We start from the raw sequence: 17,128 nt of genomic DNA, 5'->3' as shown, positions 1-17,128 counted from the left end.
AGGTCAAAAACTTGGGTCTCTGTTGACTTAGAGTTTTCCTTTTAAGATGCTACTTAATATAATTAGCCATTTTAAAAGAAAAAAGTTTTGGGGTGCCTGGGTGGCTCAGTTGGTTAAGCGTCTGACTTTGGCTCAGGTCATGATCTCATGGTTTGTGAGTTCGAGCCCCGCGTCGGGCTCTGTGCCAACAGTTCAGAGCCTGGAGCCTGCTTTGGATTCTGTGTCTCCCTCTCTCTCTCTGCCCCTCCCCCACTCATGCTCTGTCTCTGTCTCTCAAAAATAAACATTGAAATAAAAATTTAAAAGAAAAAAGTTTTTCAGAGTAACTATTTACATTTGGGCAGTCTGAATTAGAGACATCAGTGGTTCCCTGAATTATTTCTATGCTAGTTCTACAGGAAGTACCCAAGGTTACCTAGAGTATATGAAAAGATAGGGACAATTCTGGCACATTATGGTTAATTTCCTTATCTTGTAGTCTTAAACTTTAATTCTAGTAACCTTGCTCATAAACTCAAGTCAACAGTCATAAATGCGAGTACATATCAGTAGTCCTTAACCATTTCTGTGAAGTCTCATCATTTGCAGTAAACTTATTCACAAATTTTGCATACTAATCAGAGTTTCTAAGTCCCAAAAACCACTGAGGGGATCCAATTACAACCCTTTTGGGAAAGGTACAGATGGTAGAGCAGTTTATTACCAAGACTATACTGAGAAGCAATTCAAGGTTGATGTGTTACTGATGGAGGTGAAATTATAAATTGCTTTAATAATTTTTTGTGTTGAAGATTGAAATAAGCTCTCCTTTGTCTTCTCCAACCACTCTCCCTAAGACAAACAACCATATCACTTCTTAGAAGTCAGCTTATATTGTGAACTTCCAGAGGGCAAATAAAAGAAGTGCTGAGTCCCCAGAAAACCAGGGAGGGAATGCACACAGATACTGCTGCACATTCACTGGGTGCAATTAAAGGTCTCTAAAAGTGGATATGTTTTCATTTTAATCAATAGGCCAAGGAACTAAGGCAACAATGAGATCTTGCCACAGAGAAAGTACCAATTAAATCAAGTAAGGCCTTTTCTATTTCGAATTCTTCTTTTTAAAACATGTTCATATAAGAGTTTTAATGAGTGTGAACGAAAGCTTCAGAATTTGAAATGCATCTTAACAATTTGATGGAAAACTTCCCAAAATATATTTATGCTTCCTGTTATATACACAGTACCATCAAGAAAATCCAAACCTTTTTATGATGTGTTATTATGAATATCTATAATTTAACTTGAAACCTGCAGAGCTAGTAAGAAGACTGACCTTACTCAATTCCTCCAAAACTGCTCTAATTTTCTACTTGGTGATTCTGTCGTCTCCTTTCTTGTCAGCTGCCAACTTTCAGAATGTCCATGTAACTGCCAGATTCTAATGTGTTATTTAGCAAAAAGTGAAGGCACCAGAAGAAAATAGTAACTCAAACTTAGAAATTAGTAACTCTATTTTCAAATGCAATTCTAAGTCAATAGGCCATGGAACAAAGATGGGTCCCATTCTTTTGCCAAATAAAGTGTACAGGATTTAGGACAGCTACTTGAAGACATTTTTCCATAAACTGTGGTTTTCTGTTTCAGACAGAGGGAGTTACTGTAAATTTGACTGGAAATAAGGATGCTAGTGTACAGTATATCCAAGGCAAAAGTATTATTGATTTCAAATTTAGAAATGATAGTTCATAGAACACAGCACACTATTTTAAAAAATATTTATTAAAGTTGAAGCACAGAAAAAGTGATTTCCTCAAGATGACTCTGCTAAAAAAAAACACACCAGCCAAAAAATCAATGTGTTGTTGCCAACTACTCTCTTTCACAACATATTCCTTTTATAATGTATTGCGTTTTGTATCACGGAGTGATTATAATGACCCACTATTGCTAATACACTCACTTTGAGTTGTTAGCGCTGGTGACAGGTGTACTGAGGCATTTTGGTTTCTTTCTGACCAACAGTACACATTCGTAAGGGGATGTGAACCAGGTAAGGGATCTAAACAGGGATAAATAAGACGCAGTCCTTGTCTTCATGGAGCTCAATTACTAGTGGAGTCATTATGTAACTATGCAAATAAACTGCGAAAGGGAAATACAGGGTATCTAGAGAATAAATGAGGATGAAATGATACAATCTGAGCAGTCAGGGTCTGTGAGGAAGTCCATACTGCCAGAGCCACCTGACTAATCCTTTAAAAATGTAAACTACCTAAGGTCTCTCCTACATTTAATGCCAACACTAGCCCCTTCTCTTTCATTCTACCCATGGACTTTCTTCTTTTTTTATTTTTTTTGTTAACATGCCAAGCTTGTTCCCATCTTAGGGCCTTTGCCCTTGTCCCCTCAGCCACAAACACTGTCTTCATATCTTCTAATAACTGGATGCTTCAAACCACCTCAGCATAGATGTTTCCTCAGGGAAGCCATCCCTCTTCTAAGCAAAAACAGACTCTACTATTTAATTTGTTCTTTACCAAGTCACTTTTCTGATTTTTGTTGCACTTTTTGTTTTATTTGGATGACCCTGAAAAATATTTATCATGGTTTTATGAGTTAACTCATGACATTAGTCCCCCTAGTCTTGTTTCCCTCTTAGGATTTTTACATCTCAGCTAGGCTTAAGGATTTTCACAAATGCCAGCCTTACAGTTGTTAGTCCTCTCCCTTGATCAGTTCATGTGGTATCTCCAGGGCCTAGTCTTGCCTAGAACATAGTAGCAATTTAAAAATTATCTGATGAACAAATGAAGTGAAAAAAACAGGAGTGAGAGAATACTGAGAATTGTGCCAAGAGTCATTTCATAGCAGAAGAGATTTTCTCCCTCTATGTGACAGGACAATTTTGAGAAAGTAATGCTATGTACAATCCTTCAAATTTTTGAAAAGAGTTGAGGGGAAGTAGAACAATTACACTTACATTAATAACTAAAACAAGTTCAGAAATAATGTTTTTTCCTCCAAAGCAGGCCTATCATGTTATATAAAAATACCCAAACAGAAAAAAAATCATGTCACAGTCTGCACAGCAGATTTATTCTCAGTGCTATATATATGAACTTAGTTATAAAATCTTTCCTACAAATTTCATAGACAACCTCCCATTTTTTCTCTCTTGACATTTGGGAAGGGCGTTATTGGATTTCACTATTTGGGATAGATGTGTTTGGGACAGATGGCATTCCGTTAAGAGAAAATGGCAAGAATACAAGGAGGCAGAAAGTCAAAATCTGCATTTGGAACAATGAAAATACATTAGATTTGCTATAGGTAAATATAGGAATTAGTAACAAGGCTGGAAAAGGGGTCTTAGATGCTAGATGAATGGTTTGGACTTAATCACAAAGTCAGTGCAGACGCTGTGAAAGAAACTGAGAAGTGCTATGCACAAAGCAGCATTTATTCAATATTAATCTGATGACTGCAGGCAGGACAAACTAGAGGAAGAAAAATAAGAGGTAGGGAGACACATTAGAAAGCTTTGTTGGTACTCCAGGAATTCGTGAGTACCTAGACTGATGCATGAACAGCACAAAGTGCTGAAAAGTGAAAATGGTGTACACAGAAGATAAGTGAAGATTGTATAAAGCATGGCAAGAGATTCGATGTGAGGAAGAAAGGAAGACATTAAAAGTAATTATTAACATTGAATAAAAAGGAATATGGAAAAACAAAAACAAGGAGATCATAGAAGCTAGTGTCAGGAGAGAAGGATAGTTTAGTATGAGCCATGTTAAATTTGAGAGGCTTGCAATATAGGGTCAAAAGGTCCACGTAAATATGGAAATGGCTGACTTGAGATTAGAATAAAAACCAGGACTAGACAGAGTGAGTGAGGAATCATCTACAAAGAAAAGGACAGAATTAGTAATGGAAGTACTCTCCTAGAAGGACTGTAGATGGAGAACTATACTGTTACAGACTAAACACCTTCATTGAGGGTCACGTTTTGGGGCAGGAGGAATAGGAAGCCAAAGAATACAACAAATGATTATAGAGTTGAAAGAATTCAGAGGCATATCAGAAAAGACAAGAGAATCCAAAAGAGGCTGGTTCAGAGGAAAAGAGCCACAGAATAATAGTCAAAGAGAAATGCTATGTATTTGTATTTACAAGCATCAAAACTTGGTAGTTAAAATGTTGCGATAAACTGTGGGGCAAAGATTTATTCACCTTGTAGGTGAAAGTTTGTTAAGTGTATACTTCTTTAGTGCCATCTTCTCTTATGCAAAGCTTACATTCCATGAGGACCTCAGGACCCAAGCTCGCTCTTCACTCACCATCTCTGCACATGGAGTTTCTTAACTCTGCCAGGAATACTACACTATTTCCCCCATTCTTTACAGGGTAACACCTACCAGTCCTCCTGATCTCAGTTTAACAGTCACTTTCTCAAAGAGACCATCTATGACCCTTCCTCCTCTCCAGTAAAAATTAGGTTAGCTTGTTAAACCTTCTTCCTTAGTTTTTCTTTGTGGCACTTATCAGTTATAAAGCAATGCTGGTAGGATTATTTAATGCTCGTGTCCGCCATTACATCAGAAAGTTCTGAGAGAGAGGTGATTTGTCTACATTGCTCATCCCACCCCTAACATCATGATACAGAAGTGTTCAAAAACATGTGTTGGACGAACATTTCAATAAGAACTATAGGCAAACAAGCTAAACAGAACAAAATAGAGGATACCTGTACATGTTTTAGAATCAGTTTTTATATAGGGGCCTGCTCATCTGTAGCCAGAATCAGCGATCTTTGAGTTATCAAACTAAATTACACAGTAAGCAAAGAATGCGTGACAGTGGTAAAGATTAGAAATATTTCCACAATAGGTTATACCCATATTCGGTGTTTAAGTACTAAAATTCTTATTACTGGTTCTTCCATAACACATGAAAACAGTGGTTGAAAATGATACGAAGATCAAGTACAAAAAGGTCCTGACTCCAGGAGGTTAGGAACTCCACACATTACCCTCTGCATCAACCTAGCTAATTTAGATAATGGCTCAAGACTAATTCCTGCTGAAACGGGAACAAATACAATTTTTATTCTGTTCTCTTAAGAAAAAGCACGGTTAAGTGGGAGATGCCAGGCTGCAAGAGGACTACTGTCATAACTTCAGAGGCCCCCAAAGCTTACACTAACCTAGAACAAGGCCACCGCATAGAAACTAGCATCTGCAGGTGTGGAAGACACAAATTTTGAGACCTAGGGTCGGCCCAGGTTGCGCTGGCTTCTACCGCGTAAACAGCAGCAGCTGCTCGGGGTGGAAAGCCCGGGGCCCCAGGACCGCTCGTACCTTGCTTGACTCGGGGCTCCCTGGTGCTAGCGGCAGCTGCGGGGGGCGGCCTGGCCACCGGCTTCTTGTTTTGGGCCTCCCCAGCAGCTCCGGCCTCGGCGGATTTGGCTCTGGAAGCAGACACGGCGGCCCGGACCGCCGCGGCCCCGGGCGCCTTGTGTTTCTTGTTCTTGCCTCCCATACTGCATCGATGGCAAAGAGCCCTGCTGCTGTAAGTCCCGGAACCACCGCAGCACCGTCTCCAAGTGCTCTTTACATTCCCCGGGTCCCACGCCGCCACCCTGCGTCCTTCATCCGGGCTTCTAGGGCCTTGGCGACCGCTGAATTTCAATTGGTGCGACTCACCAAGGTTCCGCCTCCTCGCCTCCCTCTAGGTGCCTACCGCATGCCGGGCATTCTCGCCGCGCTCCTTCTTTAAGCTAGCGAACTGGCCATCTAGTCGTGGTGGGAAAGGAAAAGTCGGAAGACAAGAAGTCAAGGAAGAATTCTGGGGGATGGGGTTGTGTGACTAGACTACTTTTGTCTCCCATGGGGTACAGCTGAGGTTTCCCTTGGCGTCATTGTCGGTACGCTCGCAGAGCATCGTGGGTAGGAGGGAGATTCGGTCTCCCAGCTCGGAAAGATGGCGGACGCTTTCGGGGATGAGCTCTTCAGCGTGTTTGAGGACGACCCGGCCACCGCACCCGGAACTAAAAACGACAGAGAGAAGGAGAAGGGGAAATGGAAGGGGCCGCCAGGGTCTGCAGAAAAGGGCGGGTAAGAAAAGTGTCAGGATGTTGTTTGTTTTTTTTCCCTCTTTTCTCATTGCTGAGGGGAGAAAATACAATATTCTTCTGAAGAGCATGAGCAACTGTGGTGCAGACCGAGTGGCATCGGGAAGTGAAGGGTTTTGGGGAGAATGTTGAAGGCGGGGGGCAGGAATGTTGGTTTGGTGAGTTGGGATTTTGGCGGTCCCCGGTGCCCGCAGACAGCGTGAGCTCCTGCCACAGTGATTCCTTAACGCCTAGGTTGCTGACTCTTACCCCCCGTGTGCGCCGTGGAGTCGGGAGGACAGGTGAGGTGTATCTGTTAGGTTCTGTGGCCCACAATACCTGGCAGGTCTTTAATGAAACTAATGACCAGTTGAGTAAAGGGTTAAGGAGCTTACAAAACGTGACTTGAATTGACTGGGAACGGGCAAATCGCAACAGGAGGACTCAGGAGAGATTTAATCTCCAAGCTGTAGCTTTTTGCCCTTAAAAAAGAACGTGTCTACTACTAAGGTTGTGAGGATTGACTGTGAATGCACCTATGTACCAGCACCTAACAGTGCTTATCACGTAATAGATTCTCAAAAGCTGGCTATCGTTGAGTTTACTAAGAAAATTTTTAAAACGTAATGGTTTCTAAACATATGTACTAGATTGATGCATAGAACTATCGTAAAGTGTACGATATTGTTTAGAGTAGAGCAAGGAAAAGCTGATATTTGGATTAAAAAGATGATTCATTCTTAACAGAATTTACTCTTAGCTAAGGGAGATACCCAGTAAATAGGATTAAATTAGACATGATTTTTCTCTCAAGGAATTTTTAGTCCTGGTAAAGAGGTAAAACCAGGTACATGTTTTAAAGGTTAGTAGGTGATTGAGATAAAATAAATTGTGTATACAGTTAAGTGCCGTACAGTTCCAAAAGAGATCTCTGTGTCATTCAGGGATTTTTTTTTTTTTTTTTTTTGAAAGAGACACAGAGTGCAAGCAGGGGAGGGGCAGAAAGAGAGGGAGACACAGAATGCAAAGCAGGCTCCAGGCCCCTAGCTGTCAGCACAGAGCCTGATGTGGGACTTGAACTCACGGACCGCGAGATCATGACCTGAGCCGAAGTCGGCTGCTCAACCGACTGAGCCACCCAGGTGTCCCTGTCATTCAGGGATTCTTACATGCAAGAGGCTATTCTGGGGAGAGGAGATGATTTGTTACTGGCGGGCTAGAGGGAGGGTTTGTTTAGGGACAAGAGATAAAACAGAGTAAAAGTTGGTTTTATTTAGACTGTGAAGGATGTTGAATGTCAAGCATGAGAGTTTTAATTTCATTTTTAATACCACGAATTTTTCCTAACTTGGTGATTGGTTAAGTAGAGTGGTAGTTTAGGAAAATTAATGTGATAGCGGCTGTCAGAGTATGTTGAAGGAGGGAAGATACTAAAAATAAGAAAGGGAATTAGGGAAGTATTTTAGTTTATTCATTTAGGAGATGAAAAGAACCTCAATTCAGGAGGTAGCAGAAGGAAGGAAAAGGAAAGGTGGAAAATGCTGTGAAGGAAAAAATTGATGTGTGTTAACAATGAAGCAGGTCAGAACAATGGAAAAGGAGTCAAAAGAGATTTGTAAAAAATATTTATTTTGGGGAGAGAGCAAGCAATGGGAGGGGCGGAGAGGGGAACAGAGGATCTGAAGCAGGCTCTGTGCTGACTGGCTGGCAACCCGATGTGGGGCTAGAACCCACAATCTGGAGATCATGACCTGAGCTGAAGTCGGGCACTCAACCAATTGAGCCACCCAGGTGCTGCAAAAGAGATTTTGAATTTGGATAACAAGAAGAAGAAAAATATGGAAATTTACAGGAGATAGTGATTTGTAAATGAAATTAATTTGACTTGAGATGAAGGAAGTGATAATACTATATCCAAATGGAGGTATCCAGTGGGCAATTTTAATTAGGGTTTGGGCAAACCTTAGAACAGGAGGTTATGTGTACATATATGTTTGAATTGGTAGTGTTTGAGTTGGAGATCCTTTGGGCAAGTACAGTGATGCTGAAGACAAAGATTAGAGGGATAGCAGAACAATCACTGTAAAATGTCTTGTAAGTGGGAATGAAACACAGTAGAAAAATAGTCTTTGTCATTGAGTTAAAAGGAGTTGGGAGAGAGTGGGGGAACATTTAAGGGAAAATGAGAAAGACAGGTTCTTTGCTTTTATTTTTTTTTCCGAATAGGAATAATTAATAGTTACTGTAGTTTGGGCAACTACAATATAATGAAGATAATACACAAGTAATTTCCCACTTTAGTAAATACCGTGCTTCAAAATTACTAAGGTAAAATTAATTCACTTTGCATTGTACTAGTGGTAAGCTGTTTCCACGAACTTCTAAAGGAAGAGTTTGTAGGATACAAAAATAATCAAATTTACATCTTAATTTTATTAGGAAATATGTGAACATTAGAGAAGGGAAATACATAAGAAAATACAGAACACTAGGGACTTAAGGGATTTTATTTACTAACAACATTCCTTTTTTTTTTTAAGTTTACTTATTTGTTTTGAGAGAGAGTGTTAGTGCACACGAGCAGGGGAGTTGGGGGGCGGGGTGCAGAGGGTCCAAATCTGGCTTTGTGCTGACCGCAAAGAGCCCTATGCAGGGCTCGAACTCACAAACCATGAGATCATAACCGGAGCCCAAGTTGGGCACTTAACCAACTGAGCCACCCAGGCGTCCCCTGGATTTTCTTTCTTAGGCTGTCATTTAACTAGTTCCTGTATCCTCAAGTATTTACTGTAAATTGTCCTTATATCTAAAGCTTCACTGTCCGCTACACCACTGTAGCTATTGCATACTTAAACTGTAGCTAGTCAGTATTGAGATAATGCTCTCAATGTAATATGAGATTTTGAAAACATAGTGTAAAAAAAAAAACAAAACCACAAACTGCCTCATGAATCTTTATCTTGATATGTAATGAATTGATAATGTTTTCCATATATTGGATTAAATGAAATACTGTAAAACTGGTTTCTTTTTAACTCTTAATGTGGTTTTTAGAAATTTAGAATTATGTGTGTAGCTTGCATTATATATGTATATATTAGATAGCTCTGATAGAATTGATTAGATTCAGGTTCAGTTTTAGATAGGAATAATTCATAGTGGTGCCATGTACTTCCAATTGCATTGCATCATAAGATTACATCATGAGACATATGTAGTGTTATTCTTTTTAAGATCGATCATTGGGTTAAGATAGATCAATCTTACTCCTCTTCAACTTTTCACATGATGGGTTTAGCACACCTATGTTGATTGCCTAGCTCCATTATTTTGTTGGTGGTTGGCAAAATGGCAGTTTTTCTATCTTTGTCCTTTCTACGTTTATTACCTCACATCCATCTATAAAAAAAAAAAAAGAACACTCTCATACCAGCTGTTACCTTGAAATACAGTGCATAGAAGAAATAGGAAAAATGCTTGATAATTTATCAATTTTAACAGAGATTAGTTGTGTCCTAAGGAACTTCCAATGGTGACCAGCATGGGTGTATGATTATGTGTTTAGCTTCTTGATGAATGGATTTTCATGATTTGATGTGTTACACTCCTTTGCACTCATTTTTCTTTACCTTTTTTAAGCTTTATTCGGGTACATTTGAAGTATCCTAAATCACTGCCACAATCAAGACCCCCAAAAGTTCTGCATGCCTTTTTGTGATGCACCCCTCTCTCCAGTCCTCCTTCCAGGCAACCACTGATCTTTCTGGCACCGGCGAACAGCTTGCATTTTCTAGAATTAAATTTTAAATGAAATACTACAGTATATATTCCTTTTTGGTCTGGTTTCTCATATTCATTGCTTTGAAGATTTGTTCAGTTGTGGTGTATATCATCAGTTCCTTTTTGTTGCTGAGTGGTGTTCAGTTTTATGGATATACCATATATGTTTATACCTTTATCTTTTGACGGACATTTGAATCATTTGCATTATTGTTTTTCATAGTCCTACCAATGCTAATTCTTCGTGTTGGCTCTTGTCTCCTTTTGACAAGCTTAATCAGATAGCTTCTCTGCTTTTTGCCAAAAGATACTCTTGACTCATAGTATACATTTTCAGCCCAGACCTGGAATCTGGTGTCTCCAAAGGGTCTCTAGTTCCTTATAGTGGGAAATGTTCTTTAGGGCTTCGAGTGCTCTTGGGTACAGGATTTCATTGCTTTTAGGTCTTTACTATGGAAAGAACTGGGGAATCATTGTTTTTAGAAAAAAATAGAGTTCATGCTGACATTTACAATACAATTAATATTATAGGGTCTTTATTTGGCTTTTTTGGTTTTTATAGTTTTATCCTTTTTTTTTCTGAAAATGTTCATCCGTAACAATATTACATAAACTTTATTTTATGTATTCTTATAATATTTAAAAAAATAACAGTGCATAATAATACTGCAATTCAGAATAAAATATTGAATAGATTGTGGTTCTAGTTCATGGTTCTTTTTGTCCTTAGAAAAAATGTAGCACACCAACAGTGAAAATACTCTGTAATAGTTCCTTTTTGAAATGTTTATGCTACTAATTTGATACCTGTTATGTTCACTTGTTTCAACTTATTTTCCATTTTAAGGATTGCTAAAATTTTAATTTTTAAATCATGGTAAAACAGTTTATGGTTCCAAAATCAAAAGTATAAAACAGTATTCTTGATTTTATCTTTGCCTCTTCTGTCCTGTTTGTTCCCTCTCCTTGAGTTTTTGGTTTCTTTTTATTATTTCTTTTTTTAATTTTTTTTTTTTTTTAATGTTTATTTTTGAGAGAGAGACAGAGCATGAGCAGGGAAGGGGCAGAGCGGGAGAGGGACACAGAATCCGAAGCAGGCTCCAGGCATTGAGCTGTCAGCACAGAGCTCAACTTGGGGCTGAAACTTGCAAACCGTGACATCATGATCTGAGCTGAAGTTGGACACTTAACTGAGCCACCCAGGCGCCCCTCTTTTTATTATTTTCTTTCTGAAAATACACATGTGCATGTCTGTCTTCACTCATTTTTATGCAAAAGGTGCCATTTAAAAACTGTTCATCTTTTTTCTCTTAGCATGATGAAATACAGATACCTCCATGTTAGTATATAGAACTCTTACATTGGGTTATTTTCAGTTTTTTACTGTTACAGATAGCCTTGTACATGTCTGTTTTTGAAATTTTTAAAAATTTTTTGCCATGTTATTTTGGCACAGATTCCTAGTAGAATTATGAGGTTAAAGGGTAAATGTATGTAGTTTTGCTAGGTGTTGCCAAATTCTTTTCCACAGGCGATGCACCTTTGTCTTCAATGGTGTGGCAGGCCAAATGATTCATCTCCCTCTCCCCCTTAATGATGTCCTTGTCTCAATCCTGAGAATAATTGTCAGAATTAAGAAATTAACATTGATACAGTACTATTATCTAATCTATACACTTAGTCATATTTTGCCAATTGCTTTAATATCCTTTATAAGAAAAGGGGTCTATGTTGGATTCCATGATGTGGTTGTCATGTCTAGAAATAACATACGTTCATGGGGTTTCAGTAATAAAAAACTTACTCTTAAAGGGTAAGCTTGTTATATGTGACACTTTATTTCCATCTTTCTGTTTAACTCAGGTGTTTCAAGGGTGCAAATTCCACATGTGACATACATACCAAGCTGTAAGAGAAATAAATAATTGGGGACCTAGAACTCTAACATAACAGTCTTAAAGAATAATATAGCTCTTCTGAAGGAAGGTATTCTATAAATTTAGGTTTTAAGTTTCTCAAAGGTATAGGAATTAATTTTTTTGTTTTATGGTTGTCACCAGCTGCTAGTACGTTTTAAGTGTAGTGGTTTTGTAGATGCTTACTAAATCAGGGTTAGAGTAGTGGAATGTTAGAACTAGAGGGATCTTCAGTATCTTCCAAATGTCTTACTTTACTGAGGACCAAGGATATTGATGGCTTGTCCAAAAGAGATTCATGTAAGTAGTTAGCAATAAATAGACTGGGCAAGAATGGTTACCTTTTCCACTAAATTGGGAGGAATTGGGTTTACATATTTCAAGTTTTGCTAAGCATCAAAGAAGAACCTTTGTTAGCGAAAGATTGTTCAGGCATACCTCACATCATTACCACTATTTGATACTCTTATTTAAAAAAAACAACTTTCTAAGTAAAACATAAAAAGAGAAGTGTGAAAGTCCATAAGTTGAATTTTCATAGAATAAACACACCAATGTAACCCCCATTTGGGACAAAAAATAGAATATTTCAGACATCCTTCTTTTTCCCCCGGAAAAGTGACTATCTTGATAATGTGTTAGGTTTTTTTTCTGTTTATGACTGTAATGTAAATGGAATCATTTAGAATACATTCCTTCGTGTCTGGCTTTGGCTCAACATTGTTCATAAAATTCATGACAGTAGCTATGTCAAGTTGAATGCAGAAGCAGATGCAGAGTCCAGATGCATACTTTTAAGCCACACATTAAAGAGATTTGCAAAAATACAAACAATGTCACTCTTCTCATTAAAGATTATTTTTGAAAATACTTATTTTTTTATCAAGTGGCATTTATGTTAAATCTAACAGTAATAATGTTAACATAATGTTAAAATAACATTGTTTCCATCTTAAAATGAATTAATAAGTAAATATTTTAATAAGAATTGTTCAATATTATTATCTAATGTGGTAAATATCAATAGGTATAACTACATAAACAAAATTCTTTGGAATTAATCATTTTTAAGACAATAAATAATTCTGAGGCCAAAAATTTGAGAGCCACTGATTTGGTATAGTCTAATTTATATTTTCATGATGAGCACTTGTTTTCAGTTTATTTTTGTATGCTTATTGGCCATTTGGATATCCTCTTTTATAAAATACCTGTTGAAGTTTTCTGTTCATTTATTTTTAAATTTGTCATCTTCACTCTATTTTAGTTACATAGCTTTTGTCAGTTATATGTGATTCAGATATTCAGATATCTTCTTTCACTCTTTTATCTTGCCTTTTTACTCTCTTAATGATATATATATATGTATATATATATATGTGTGTGTGTATATATATATATATATATACACACACACATATATATATATACACATACACACACACGCACACACACACACACATGTATTTTTTGGTCGTCAACTTATCCTTTATTAAAATAGTTTACTTTGTAGTTCTTAACTAACTGGGCATTCCACTGCACCACTATTGATGTCATCTATGATGTCATGAGTGTGGCGGCCATCAACCTTGCAGCCCACAGACTGAGTGGTCCCCATAATCTCTTTAATGGTTCCAGAGAGTTCCCTGGCTAATGATCCATGCCGCATCTCTCAGGCAATGTTGACAATCTCATCAAAAGTGATATTTCCACTGTGCTTAATGTTTTTCTGCTGCTTTCTGTCTCTTGGACGTTCCTTGAGGGCTTTGATAATCAGGGCGGAGGCAGGAGGTACCACGTCAGTCTGGGCCTGTCTGTTCTGAATGGTCAGTTTCACTGTAATCCTCAGACCCTTCCAATCACCAGTTGCCTTGGCAATGTCATCACCAACCTTTTTACTCCCTTAATGATATTTTTTGATTAACAGAAATTCTTAGTTTTAGTTCACTCTGATTTATCAAACTTAAGTTTTGGTTAATAATTTTATGTACTGTTTAGTAAAATATAAAAATAATTCTCTCATTTTATTTTCTAGAGGCTTTGTTGTTTTGCCTTTCACAGTTATATCTAAAATCCACATGTAATTAATTTTTGGATGTGAAAGCATGTGGGTCAGATTAAATTCCCCTTGGCTTTCTAGTCCACCAAGTGCCATTTATTGTCATTACTTTTGACCAATGAATCCAACCACAAAAAATATTCTTTAACTGTAATATTTTGGTAAAAGCAAAAGTATTAAATGTTTATTGAAGGTCCTCTTGTATGTAAATGTTTAACATTGTTTTAATTCATGGTTTTTAAAAATATTAAGTTAGTGTGAGCTGTAAAATATTTTTAAAGCAAAACTTCCAAGAAACTTTGAAATATCAAAGGAGTGATATTCGGTTTTATTAGGGTATTCTGGGCTTTAGCCAGTTTTGATTTGTTTCATCTCCTTCCATGCCTTTTTCTGTTAATGACATATATAATACATGTAGTAATATTTTATGGAATCATCCTTAAAGTAAAAACTGCAGAACTGATTTTTAACCATTTACTTTTCAGGAAACGTTTTGATGGTAAATTACAATCGGAGTCAACTAATACTGCAAAAACCAAGAGAGATGCAGATTTTGAGGGCACAGATGAACCCATATTTGGAAAGAAGCCTAGGGTAGAAGAATCAATAAATGAAGATTTAAGGTAGTATTCCCATTGGCATAAATGTCAGTAACTCTTGAATGGTTGCGTAAAGTTTTGAAAATTATTTAAATGATGCTACTTTATGAAAGTGTTAAATTCAAGAAATGAAAAATATATTTTAGTTATATATTCATACAAAAATATAGAACATCTGTATAAGTTTGGGGAAATGGAAGACAATATAGAAGAGTCATCTTTTAATGTTTTAGAATCCAACTTGTGAGAAAGAATCGTGAAGTCTGATTTTTTTTTAAGAAAAAAACCCCACATTTCCTTTATTTATTAATGTCAAAGAATAGGATGGAACACAGAGAGTGGAATAAATGGAAAGAATAAAACTAACCCAATGGAAAAAGTAATTGAAAAGGAATGTTAAGAGGAATTAGATTTTTACTGTTACGTGTTGGAATAGAGTGGCTCTGAATCTCAAGACTGCTATCAGTGAGGGAGACCATGGATTTCTCTGACTGAAATAGCTGGTATTTCTCTTCTCTTTATAAAAGTTGGTGTCAGTTACTTAGGTTAACCTGTTTGTTATTGTGTGATGGATCTTCACAGCTTCTTTCTTCTTGTATGCCATATTTTGGCTTGGCACTACCATGAAGAATTTACTCTGAATTTTTTAAACTAGTTAGCTGTTGAAGTTAGCAGAAGTTACTACTGTAAATGGTGGTAGATGTGTCACTGAAATATTTCTGATACACCGTTTTCCAAAGCTAGTGGAATAGGTTACAGTATAATAGTGGCAATTTAAAATCATTGTTGCTTATTATACTAACCCTTGGGTTTTGTTCAAAGTATGATTGGTTATTGATTTAAATAAAAATCAAAAGTAAATAAGAATAATCTAGTATAAAAATACATCTATTTTTCTTTACTTTGTCCACAGTCATGTCCTTTCAGAATCTAAACAGAACCTAGATGAGTATAACTTAAGATTTTGAATAGGGAACACTTCTGTTAATTATAGCAATGTCTGTATTAAGCTAGTTTATTTTGTACTATCTGTCATGTAATGGTTTTTATAATGAGCTTCATGTTTTGAAGTAGTGACAATGCTTTGGAAGGGGTACTTTTTTTTTAAATAGTTACTGGAATTCAGCTGACATAATTCTTTGAATAATCCACTTGGCATCTGTTCTGTATTTGTAAAATAGATGTTAACTGATTTTGAATTCTCAGCCTACATGTGAATAATGTGAAAACTTTTTTGAATATTCTTAATAGCCAGATTTTTTCCAGTTTGTAATACTCATAATTAGGCAGTTTCCTTTTCCTTAGCAATTCATACAGGAGGCTTATTATCTAATCGTAGAAAAATAATGTATTTTAACACAGCTTTAATACTTTTTTTTTTTTAAGTTTGGCTGACTTGATGCCCAGAGTCAAGGTACAATCAGTTGAAACTGTTGAAGGATGTACACATGAGGTAAGCACAAACAGTATATGGAAGTTGGTGTCATAAATGGAAGTTTGCTTTGGACTATCTAATATGATCAGCAAGCCATTTAGCCTCAGGGGCTTTAGAAACAATTACAGTTTCTATAGGGTATATAGTCAGGTGGAAGGAGCTGGGGTTTTGTATCCTAACCTGAGCTAGTATCTTGAACAGCACTTTGTCTTGAACAGCACTTTATCTAACTACAGTCTTGGATAAATTTCTTAACCTTTTTTTTTTTTAATGTTTATTTTTGAGAGACCTAGAGACAGGGCACAAGGGGGGAGAGGCAGACACACAGAATCCGAAGTAGGCTGCAGGCTCTGAGCTGTCAGCATAGAGTCTGATATTGGGGTTTGAACTCATGAACCGTGAGTGAGATCATGACCTGAGCCAAAGTTCGATGCTTAACCAACTGAGCCACGAGGCGCCCCAAATTTCTTAACCTTTTTGACATTGTTTTTTAAAATTTTTAAATTTGGAATAATGTGTTGGTTGTGAAGATTATAGAAGAAAATTAGTGTAAGGTACCCAGCACAGAGTAGGTGTTCAATACCCATTCATCCCCTTACTCCTAAAGTCAAGTAATAGTGCCATTTTATAGGTCACATGCTTTCTCATGTACTGCTCTGATTACTGATACATTGCAATTTAATTATTCGCCACAAGGTGGTAACCGCTGATAGCTTGTAGCACCCCTTTTAGAAGAATTTATAAATATAAGGGACTAAAAAACGTTAAGAGAACTGTAACACTGTTTATACTAATAAAATCTTATTAAAAGTCTTTATTGACTAAGCAGAGTAATTCCAAATTAAAATGGCTTTTGATAAACATTTATAACCTTATTTTTTTTAAATACCTGTTTTTTAGCACTTGTTTCTATGAGTTCCTTTGTATTCCTTTAGAATAGCACTTAGTTTGGAATTTGTAATACCCATTTGATCATTCAGTACTTATGTTAGACCCTATTCAATGCTCTGGTATTAAAAAAGATGAGGGGAGGGAGGCCACACAATTTGCTCTTAAGAGGTCACAAGTTCTTGCTGTCCTTCACAATTCTCCACAATCCCTCCTTCTGTCACTTCTCAGTTTTTTAGCAGCTAACTTTACCTTTTACTTCATTTAGAGGGTTGAGGCTATCACATTGGAGTGTCCTCTGTTTATAACCTTCTTCACCAAGCCTGTTCACACCTGTCCTGTCCACTAAAAGGA

At 37.1% G+C, this 17,128-nt stretch overlaps 2 protein-coding genes and 1 pseudogene across 3 annotated transcripts in view; 1 reads left to right on the top strand and 2 right to left on the bottom strand.

The window, feature by feature from the left end:
• Positions 1–5,526, bottom strand: part of DHX29 (DExH-box helicase 29) — a 46,385-nt gene extending 40,859 nt beyond the window's left edge. For both annotated transcript variants that reach the window (XM_058732436.1, XM_058732447.1), the window contains exon 1: positions 5,346–5,526. In XM_058732436.1, coding sequence (XP_058588419.1) covers positions 5,346–5,526 — 181 coding nt within the window. The remainder of the gene's footprint in view (positions 1–5,345) is intronic.
• Positions 5,527–5,744: 218 nt separating this feature from the next.
• The window catches only part of MTREX (Mtr4 exosome RNA helicase), a 108,399-nt gene continuing 97,015 nt past the window's right edge, over positions 5,745–17,128 (top strand). The window contains exons 1-3 of the mRNA XM_058732467.1: positions 5,745–6,101; positions 14,338–14,475; positions 15,838–15,904. Coding sequence (XP_058588450.1) covers positions 5,968–6,101; positions 14,338–14,475; positions 15,838–15,904 — 339 coding nt within the window. The 5' untranslated portion in view covers positions 5,745–5,967. The remainder of the gene's footprint in view (positions 6,102–14,337; positions 14,476–15,837; positions 15,905–17,128) is intronic.
• On the bottom strand, positions 13,310–13,948 carry LOC131489136 (large ribosomal subunit protein uL11-like; annotated as a pseudogene).

This window comes from Neofelis nebulosa, chromosome 1 (assembly GCF_028018385.1).
Source record: "Neofelis nebulosa isolate mNeoNeb1 chromosome 1, mNeoNeb1.pri, whole genome shotgun sequence".
Taxonomy (NCBI): domain Eukaryota; kingdom Metazoa; phylum Chordata; class Mammalia; order Carnivora; family Felidae; genus Neofelis; species Neofelis nebulosa.
This window is presented reverse-complemented; position numbering and strand designations above follow the sequence as displayed.